The sequence below is a fragment of the Hippocampus comes genome, unplaced genomic scaffold, assembly GCF_001891065.2.
Source record: "Hippocampus comes isolate QL1 unplaced genomic scaffold, H_comes_QL1_v1.1 scaffold44, whole genome shotgun sequence".
Taxonomy (NCBI): Eukaryota; Metazoa; Chordata; class Actinopteri; order Syngnathiformes; family Syngnathidae; genus Hippocampus; species Hippocampus comes.
The window spans coordinates 886,549-896,825 of NW_017805546.1; the positions used below are offsets into that span (position 1 = coordinate 886,549).

At 42.7% G+C, this 10,277-nt stretch overlaps 1 protein-coding gene across 1 annotated transcript in view; it reads right to left on the minus strand.

Annotated features, from left to right (window-relative positions):
• Positions 1 to 4,142: 4,142 nt before the first annotated feature.
• The window catches only part of LOC109521526 (N-terminal EF-hand calcium-binding protein 1-like), a 12,308-nt gene continuing 6,173 nt past the window's right edge, over positions 4,143 to 10,277 (minus strand). Inside the window, exons 5-13 of the mRNA XM_019879371.1 lie at positions 9,486 to 9,583; positions 7,903 to 8,039; positions 6,809 to 6,897; positions 6,544 to 6,611; positions 6,050 to 6,097; positions 5,424 to 5,536; positions 4,823 to 4,900; positions 4,605 to 4,696; positions 4,143 to 4,246 (exon numbers count right to left, since the gene is read on the minus strand). Of these exons, the coding sequence (XP_019734930.1) occupies positions 4,218 to 4,246; positions 4,605 to 4,696; positions 4,823 to 4,900; positions 5,424 to 5,536; positions 6,050 to 6,097; positions 6,544 to 6,611; positions 6,809 to 6,897; positions 7,903 to 8,039; positions 9,486 to 9,583 (752 nt within the window). The 3' untranslated portion in view covers positions 4,143 to 4,217. The remainder of the gene's footprint in view (positions 4,247 to 4,604; positions 4,697 to 4,822; positions 4,901 to 5,423; positions 5,537 to 6,049; positions 6,098 to 6,543; positions 6,612 to 6,808; positions 6,898 to 7,902; positions 8,040 to 9,485; positions 9,584 to 10,277) is intronic.

Genomic DNA, 10,277 nt, shown 5'->3' on the forward strand with positions numbered 1-10,277 from the left:
TTTGTGCTCTATCTGCTGGATGTTGAGAGTTGTGAGGTTGTCCATCCATCCATTTTCCTCACCACTTATCCTGAAGATGGTCGCAGTTTGTGCAGCTGTTTGGATTGCATATACCGTACATTTTCAACAGCAGGCCAAAAAACGGGAGGTAGAAACCATAACTGACTCATGTTGCTGCCAGGCAATATTTATTGGTGGAGGTGGCTGTCCTCTACCGACCCTTTCGCTTCTCTCGACAATTTCTCACGATAACCGCCATCTTGTGCATTACAAATAAAGACAACAACTCGAAATTATCCACAGTATCGCTCGTCTAGAGGATGTACGTGCCACGTAATTCTTTTGCAAACAGCAATATAGTGAAGGACAGCCACATAGTTCCCAGTCGTTGCATGTTTTCAGCAATTATCTTCAAATATGTATTTGGAAACAAATATCAGATTTCACTTTGAAGTGATAGGCAGGGGTCGTTGTTTTATTGTGTTTGTTTGGGATGGGAACACGAAGCTTCATGAAGCACTCTTGGTTTAAATATAAAGGTTAGGAGTCGAAGGGGGAGTCAAAAACGTGCTTCATGAAGCTTCAGTTGTCGATCACAGTTTGTTTTACCCGTGTACACTGTAAAAAAAATTTTCTTGAAGGTACACAATTTTATTTCCTCAAGTGGTTGCAAGAAATGAAATCATCTGGATCCGGCGACATGTTTTTAAAATATACTACACTTCAACAAAAAAATGTATTGGGATCCAGTTGATTTTATTTTGTGCGCCCACTTGACAAAATACAATCAAATAAAGTCAACACGGCGGCCCGGTGGTCCAGTGGTTAGCCCGTCGACTTCACAGTGCAGAGGTTGTGGGTTTGATCCTGGCTCCGGCCTTCCTGTGAGGAGTTTGCATGTTCTGCCCGGGCCTGCGTGGGTTTTCTCTGGGTACTCCGGTTTCTTCCCAGATTCTAAAGCCTGCATGGCAGGCTGATTGCACACTCAAAATTGTCCCTCGGTGTGAGTGTGAGCGTGGATGGTTGTTCATCTCGGTGCAGACGGCTGGGATAGGCTCCAACACCCCTGCGACCCTTGTGAGGATAAAGCCGTTCGGAAAATGGATGGATGGATGGATGGATAAATTCAACACAGCTTTTCTTTCAGTGTATGCTACGCACTTAATAGCGTAAAGCAATGGCTCGTGCAGCCCAATTTGAGAAGCGCTGCTTTCCAACAGCAACCCAAAGACAAAAAAAACGTAACTATGTCACATTGCGGCCGGTGATTTTTGACCGGCGAAGGTGGCCCTCCGATCCCCTCCCAGCCTCAGAATGACCTGCATGTACCGAAATGGCTCCCACCACCCGCGCACTCCCCACACACTGCACAGAACTCCTGCTGGAAATGGGTTTGTATTACAGGGCCCCGGGGGGGCTGGCAGCAGGGGCTGGAGGCCGTCAAGAGCAGGCCCCTTCAGCCATGGACAGCTCCTCCGCTCTCGCAGAGTCAGCGAGGGAAAGACCTGAACTTGGAATGACCCCGCCAAGCAAAGTCCCCGATGGGTTCATCCGCAGGCCACAGCTCCGGTTCCCCTCACCCCAAAATTTTCCTTCTCCTCCTTTCCTTTTTTTTTTTTGGTGGGGGTGGGGGGGCTGTTTTTACAACTCGACCAATACATTTTCCAGAGCCCAATCACCCCCGCTTCACTCCCCTCGAGAAGAGGAAAGGCCTGTTAAGTATACATCCGACGGCCTGTCCTCTTTACACCTGCTAGACAAGACTTTGTTGTGCTTACCATCAGCTCCTTTATCGGTTAAAACAACAAACAAACAACACTGCTTGAATGTTTTACCTTTAAGATGTCATCCAATCCAAATGTGAAAAAAAACCCAAACAAAATAAAAAATGTGATTTCAGACCAACACCAACAGGCCAAACACCACATACAAATTTATTACATTCTACTGCGTCTTTAAACCAAGACCGCCTTATAGAGCAGTCAAAAATCAACACAAGTGTTTCATGAAGCTTCATTTGTCCATCACTAGTTAGTCAATTGCTGGGGTTTTACCTGCACACTCAAAATGGGTCATGGTTCAATATATTGTTTTCGGACTGAAATACTGTAACTATTTGTTTGTTTGTTTGTTTGTTTGTTTGTTTGTTTTTCAGCATCACGCAGGCACACATGACTTTTTGGCTCTTTGAATCATGCTTTTTTTTTTCTAAATTAATACATTCCGTGTTCTCAGCCCTCTTATTACTTTGGTTTCTTAGGAACAGAGATAACATTCCTGGGTTGTTTATAGGAATGACTGAATGAATATGAATATACTGTACTTGTATGGCTTGGTACAAAGTCAAGGTACAATGTCAGCTGGGACAGGCCCACCAATGACGCTTATTAGGAAGGAAGCACTTTGTGTCGTATATTTATGTATGAAACGTGCTATACAAATATTAATGTGATTTTATTTTATTTAATGAAGGAAATGCTTGGTTGCATTGTTTTTTGTTTTTTTTTGTGGACGGCCAATTGAAGTGTTTTTTGTTTCATCATCCTTGTGAGATGATCGTTCATATAGAGCAAACCTTTTGCAAATGGTGCAGTTGCGACACCCTGTGGCCGCATTCTCTTATTACATAATCATGAATCAATTGTTCGTTTCACGACCGTTCACGATGGAGTTCCGTTCCTCAAGCAACGACAAAACAAAATTCGACTTCTGTACATTTTCTGTACCATTTATCTGAGTCTGCATTTTTGAGATCCACTATACACCTGGTTTGTTTTCGATTTTTGTTAGTTTTATAGAGGAGAGGACTTTTAATCACCCACATACATTCATGTTGATGGAGGTGTAGTTCACATTCGCAGATTGTGGGAGAACTGCTTTCACGGGGGCGGTGTAAAATTCGCTGTCATTTATCTTCGTTGAGTTATAATGGATAGTAAGTAATCTTTCAAATAAAAAGAAAGCAGTCTTGTGTTATGGACACCGCTTGTGTGACAATTGATCTTTAACTGATCAGAGTATGGAACGATATTCTCTCTCTCTCTCTCTCTCTCTCTCTCTCTCTCTCTCTCTCTCTCTCTCTCTCTCTCTCTCTCTCTCTCATGTATCACTGTCATTCAAATGCTCACAGATCAACCTGTTTGTGCGCATGCCACGAGGGTTAAAAAGAGAAAAATGACTAAATAAATATCGTATTGGAAAATCAAGAAGAATGTTTAAATCGTCACATAACTCCGAAATCTTGCTAGCTGCTGGGAGGAGGCAGGGGGCATTTTTTGAAAACTCATCTGGACCCCTCCCACGGCTTCAGGCCCCACCATACACTTTACTTTGAGTTATTCAAAATACAAAACCTTTATCTGCAGAAATATAGGCTTATAAAGAAAGATTTGTTTCTGCTGTTTTTAATTATTATTTCTGAATGCTCGAGTTGATCATTTGGTTTTGTGGTGAGTGTGCACGATCACACATTGTCCTCTAGGTGGTGGTGCGGCACCTTGATACACCGCGGCTTCCCATGGCTTTACCCAGAAAAAATTAGGACTTATTTTGTTCATAAATTGGAAATGATTAAAAATATATGTAGTTTACTATGTGTGTATATCCGTGTCCATATTTTTTTGTGTATACTATGAAACGCTATGAGAGAATGACAGATGTTGGCGGCCACCTTGCAGTGAGCAGCAAACACAGGTGTGAGAGAGACATCTGCTCCCAAGTATAGCACAATAATAAATCTATTAGTCACGATGATGATGAAATAGGTTTCTTGATGCCTCAGTGGGTTAAGTTTATTGCTTAAAAGCTTACCGAATTGCTGTTTTCTTACTCAGGCCAAACCATTAATATCAATGCTTTGGCGCCTTCTGTACCTTATTCTAAGTACAGTCAAGTCGAGTCTGATACAAGTTTCTTAAATCAGAACCCCTGGTTTCTCCAATATAATGTATATAGAAAATACAGTATACAACTACTGCATATTGCATGAAAAAGTCTTTATTCCTGTCATGCATGTTTGGAAGTTAAATGTCTTCTACAACCCACTCGTACACAATTATACAGGATGTACATTGTGGAGCATCTCAGAGCAAAATAATGAGCAGGTGGGATGACAACCAGCTCGCGGAGCAGGCAGTGCGCGTGTGTGGCCATGTGCGTGAATGGGTTTTGATGCTCTAGCTCCCGTATGACAGCGTTGTAGGCAGCGGATGTGACACTCAGTTGTTAGTCATAATCCACCAGGAAGCTGCAGGGGAGAAAAAAACATACTGACATTCACTCCCGCAATAAATTGTTTCATTTCTTCATTGTTGCTATTTCTAGGTCACTTAAATCACCATTTTGAGTATTTTCCCATATTCAGAAATACATTTTTTGAAAATTCAGCCACTGCAGCCCGTTTCTATCACGAGTAGACCCACAAAAAGCCTCAAAAACACATACCCAAAAGTTATGCCATGTTTGTTTTGAAGCGTCTATTTTCGGGTCAGTTTGGCTGTTTCAGATTTTGTCTGATTGCTCCCAAATTTGAAACATGTAAACAAGACAAATGGGTGATCGTGACGTCCTCACGCCCACAGACACACATTGACGTATATCCCCACCTGGAAGCAACATTGTAGACACAATCTCAGTGTCCTCCAGCATGTTGATGACGCAGCGCTGGAAGGCTTTGCTGCTGCTGGACTGCAGGTAGCTGAAAAGTGAAAGAAAAAGTAATTAATGATGTATTGATTTTGAGAACTGAGACTTTTTGGAAATGCTTGAAATGTAAAGTACAGTACATGACATCCCAGCAAACACATTGAGCGCTAATACTGACCTCATCCAGGAGAGGCGGTCTCGCCAGAACTCATAAATGACATAAGAGGACTTTTCCGGAACCTTTGGAACGGACACGCTGAAGTCAAGAAAGGAGATGTGAGAAATGCACAACATCAAATTTCTGTGAAATACCGTTAGTTGGTCTTTTAAGTAAGCATCTAAGGAATAAAAACACAATGCTGCACAGTACGATCTGGAAGATAAAATTACATTCATTTGTATGAGGTAACATTCTAGCAATTGCATGAGTTGTATTTTAATTTTATTTCGTGACATGTCGGTCTCTTCATTTCCATTTTGGGCCACCGCGGTCGAAACGGGATGGTCGTAAGATAACGTGGCAGGATAGGATGGGCAAACGTGACAGGCTGTGATTGCCGTGGATGCCCGGTGAGATTTTTTAAGTGTCAAAATTGTTTTCCGACGAAACCCGACGGGAACACTTGGAGCCCGTGTGCATTCCCCGACACTCCCAGCCTCCCAACTCTTCCAAAGCGAATAGCATTTGCTTCATTTACTTCAAATCGTCCCACATCCATTATATTTTTGTCCAGCGTGTATTTGAACAATGGGCTGGTATATTATGACAGGATACTGACTGTAGGTTGTCCGGGTGGGCCGACGTGGCATCGACGTAGCTCTTGAGAACTTTGCGAAAGTTGTCAAGATCACTTTTGTTCACTGCCATTTTCCTCTGGACCAGCAGAATGTTCTGTTGGTAACGAGACAACAAAATGAAAGCACTTCAGGTCTGTTGCGGCCTTCAACGTCATCCTTCTGCACAGTGAGTCAGACTGCGGGCTGCGTTCGGAACATCGATAAGATTTCAGTCGGCACGGAAATGTGCAAAAACATCCATTGATGAATTCCTGTTGGATTTAACTTTCATCGAACTGTCACCATGGTTACCTCTGACAATGAATTAAATCATCTGCAAGACTATTTCGATAAATTTCCTTTTCTAATTTTGCTTTTCCACTAGACTGCAGCTCCACTGATAAGTCAAGATTGCCAGGCTTCACACAAGCAAAGAAAACAACACACACACACACACACACACACACCAAAAAAAGTTTCCCACTGTCCCTCTGTAGATATACTTTCCATAGCTACACTACATTCATTTTATTAATTGCGTGTTTGATAAAGTTCTCTCAAAATAAATCAAGGATAAAAAGGAGCCGCAAAATGAATGTCAGACTTCCGAAGTTTTTTGTTGACTTACGGCTGTAGACGTGGTCGTGTCCCCCTTCAGAGGCTCCAACTTTGGATTCTATCAAAAAGAAAAAAAAGAAAAGAACAACACGTGTTGACATACAACAATAAGAATAGATTTTGGAGTTCCCGCAAATGAGTGACAGTTATGAGTGAACAAGAAGTAGACGTTGCACTTCTAACCAGAAGTGTGCAAGAGACCACACACTTGACGCGGCACTAAAATAGAGGGACTATGTGTGTGTGTGTGTCTGTGTGTGTGTGTGTGTGTGTGTGTGTGTGTGTGTGTGTGTGTGTGTTCTGAGGTTTGAGCTGTGTGCAGGCAGCGTAGACATTGCGATATTGAATTGTGGATCCCCGCTGTGAGGATGAAAGAGTTCCGCATGAGGCAGCGGAGTGGCGTGTGGTTGCATTGGCAAGTGACGATGGGTCAGGGAAGTGCAAGAAGAGAAGAGCGCTCCACGTCAAATCCGGCAACAGTGACGCAATCTCAACGTTTCATACCTGACACTCCAGTTTATCCAGCAGCAGCTGGAGCCGGCCAATCTGAGAGTTCCACTCGGCTTCCTCATCTAGGGAAAAACAGTCACCACAAATCATGAAGCGTGCTTGTTATTTTTTGACCGTGGATTATTACAAGTTGTCACAATTATTTTTCTCATAACACATACATTTGCAGGAACTGTTTTGGGATATTTTGTATTTGAAGCCTCAGTTTTCAGGAGGAAAGACGGATTTGAAAAGCTGGTCTCGCTCATATTGCGCTTACCCGTGTTTTGGGAGTATGGGGGGACGTTGCTCGGCAGGGCGTTTGGGACCAGGTGACCACAGCTTTGGCCCCTCATCTCCACCTCTCCTCTGTCACCATGGGAGGAAAAAAAAGGGGGTTGTTAACACAACAGGACAAGAAAGGGCTGAGGGAAATATCGGCGCATGATGTACGTGGAAACCAGAAGAAGTTGATGAAACGGCCAACGAAAAAGTGACTGACTGCGATTTCCAACCTGGAATATTTCCATCCTCACTTCCGCCAGGAAATTACCCAAACATTTTGTTGGTGGAAACTGACAATCTGCATTTGAACTCGGTCACAATGTGGCAATTACTTTTTTTTTTTTTTTTTTAATCAAAGCAGTGTGACATCCAGAAGTTCATGACGTGGTGTTTTAAAGAGCGCTTACAATGCAGCAGAAATGACTCACACCGAATTTCACACACACACACACACACACACACACACACACACACACACACACACACACACACACACACACACACACACACACACACACACACACACACACACACACACACACAAATCCACCCTATATAGTCCAGCCTATTAGCCAGACATCTGTTTGAACTGGAATTCTGCACATTCCACCATTTCCTGGGCGAGATATTGAAAGAAAAGTAGTGGGACGCGAAATCATTAGCTGAGGCTGCTCACTGCTTGCTCCCAAGGCCATCCTCGCTTACGTCTTTATAATGGCAGGGCGGGCTTCTTTTCTCTTTGCAATAATCTTTTGGATCGCCTACCTGTTTATGTCCTTCAACTTGGCCATTATTCAGCCGATAACAGCCATTACAATACACCACCAGAATGTAGGAAATTCGGCACAAAAAAAAAAGCTCCTCCAAACCCACATTATTAATTTTTCATGAAAATATTTGTATTGTTTTTTTTTAACTGCATAAGATTTGTTTACGACTCCAGTGTATTGTTTTCCAAAGCCTCCAAAAGCTAGACAAGTCTTGCTGACTTGACATCATTGTTTTTTTGGGTTTTTTTTTACTTTCCAGTGTTGAACTTGCCAGGTGGAATGAAATGAAAAAAAAAAAACAATAAGCGCTGATACTGACAAACTGGGGGCGCTTTCCTCATCCACAGCCTCCATGGCACATTGCAGCGACCTCTGCAGCGACAGCAGCTGTGTGGACGTCTCTCGCAGCAGGAAGCGGGTCACAAACTGGCCCAGAACGCTGGAGTTCTGGTATTCCTGAAAATCGACGGACACATTAAGCCGCGCATTGTTGTTCAGGCACAAAAATTGCAATATTTTGTCGCTCTCCTTGATTGGTTTTTAAAAAAAATCTGTTCTTCAGTTAAGTTACTTCTCTTACAATGCTTTAATGTTACTCGCTACATTTGAAAACCGATATGTGTACTCTGTACACATTACTTTGTCAAACTGGATTCGTTACCTTTTTTTCGACCTGCTTGGATGATTCAAAAACATACTGAAAACCGAAACAAAGAAAAGGATCTCGGATGATGGAGATCTCAATCGCAATTGAGTTTTACTGACTAATAAGGTTGAACCGTATTGCCATCCATGGTGCTTTTTGATCATGTCAGCTACAAGAATGGTTCGTGGCCAATGTGTTGTGCGAAAAACCAGCATCGTATGGCATTCACAAAATCTCCACCTCATCTAAAACATAAATACAGGTCAGGAGTATTGTTTCCATTATTACTCACTAGCAAAATTTATCATTTCTTTGCTAGTCAGTTCACCTCATTCACAAGGCTTGTTAAGCAAGCATAAAACGCTAGCTAGCCTTTGGTTTGAAGCAAAGAGCAACATTTAAAGTGTTTTGTTTTTTATCTTCCAAGTGTGTGCACTATGTATGGTAATAAGTACTGAAGAGCATTTCAGAGTCTGTCCTGTTTCACTTCAACAGGTGTTAGATCACCACTCCTACTTATACCAATTGTTTTTCTTTTTCCATACTGTAGCTATCCATACTTCCACCCAAGTACACAGTAAGTACTTTGTCACCTCGATGAATAACACACACCCGACATATCATTGTCTTGACAGACAAATGACGCATAAACTCATGCGATTGAGACGGACTCTTAATAGGCCTGATAATTGCTGCTCCTGTCCCTCAACACGAAGAGCCACTGCCACCTCGCTTTGGAATCCTGCTGACACGTTGTGCAACAGCGCAGCAGCTCCTTGTCAAAACAAACGCTCGACACGCACCGAGCAGTGGGCGGCGTACCCTCAGAGGATTTTCCCGCTACTCGGGCCGCTTTTAAACAGGCGGAAGGTCAGCTCATTAAGGCGGCGTGCGCAGTTATGCAGCGCACATTTCCCTTCCGCTTGTCTCCTCTAATGAGCACACTTGACTTACTGTTCGCGGCTCAAACTATTCTGAAGTCATTGTGGGGATCCTTGAAAAAAAAACGATTAATTTGGTGAGCATCTGGATATAGGCCCCCAGCAAATGTTTGTTCCAATTTGCAAGATTTTGTTTTTTGAGGACAATCAAAGCTATTTACAGGGCAAGGAACCATATTGTTAGCGTAATAGCATAAATGGCCCAACAATATTTACTGACTGTTACCCTCCCCCAATATATATATATATAACAATACACAATATTCCACATTATATTGCAATAGCAACAGTATGCAACTCCGAACAAAATCTTACCGCTTTAGTTTTATACATGGCCTTTAAAATGGCCACGTTGAGCTTCTCCAGAGCTGACAGGACATTCAGGTACTCCCCGATGTGCTGAGAAAAATAATCTATGCACAGGAAAGAAGTGTCACAACCTGTTTTTGCATTGGAACTCATCAGAAGGCAGACCTCATGTTGTGGCCCAAATATATGACTTGTATACCATACATACACATAAATGCCTAAACTTGTCTGACTTCTGTGTTGGCATTTTTTTCTCTCCCTCAAAATTGACATGAAAAGATGAGATTCACCCCCTAATCGTAATCTTCGACACAAAAGATGTGCGGATCTCAAATCCAAGGCAGATGCAAAACTGTCATCATTTTTTAGTCAATACAGTCATTTAAAAACCAAAATTTCACAGTCAAACTGGAGCAAGACCCTCGTCCATGACCCACCCCCGTTGAAAAATACACTTGACGAATATATACATCGGTGGCAGTCAACGGTTGAATTACAGTTGGTGGAAGAAAAACAGTCCACCGCAGTGTTGGGAGTTCAAATGCCTGCACTCATGACATGAACATCATTCATTTGATGCTACCAGTTAGCCTACAGATCAAGATTAGAGGGACAGTCATCGTGCGTTAACGTCGAAATAGATTTGTTGCCATGCCCGTTCAATGAATAATTCAGCAGTTTTAATCTCGGTGCTACCGATACTTACAAGCCTCCGCCCTATTTTTATCAGGCTTTATCCAGGCCATCCCACTCCACACACACACACACACACACACACACACACACACACACACACAC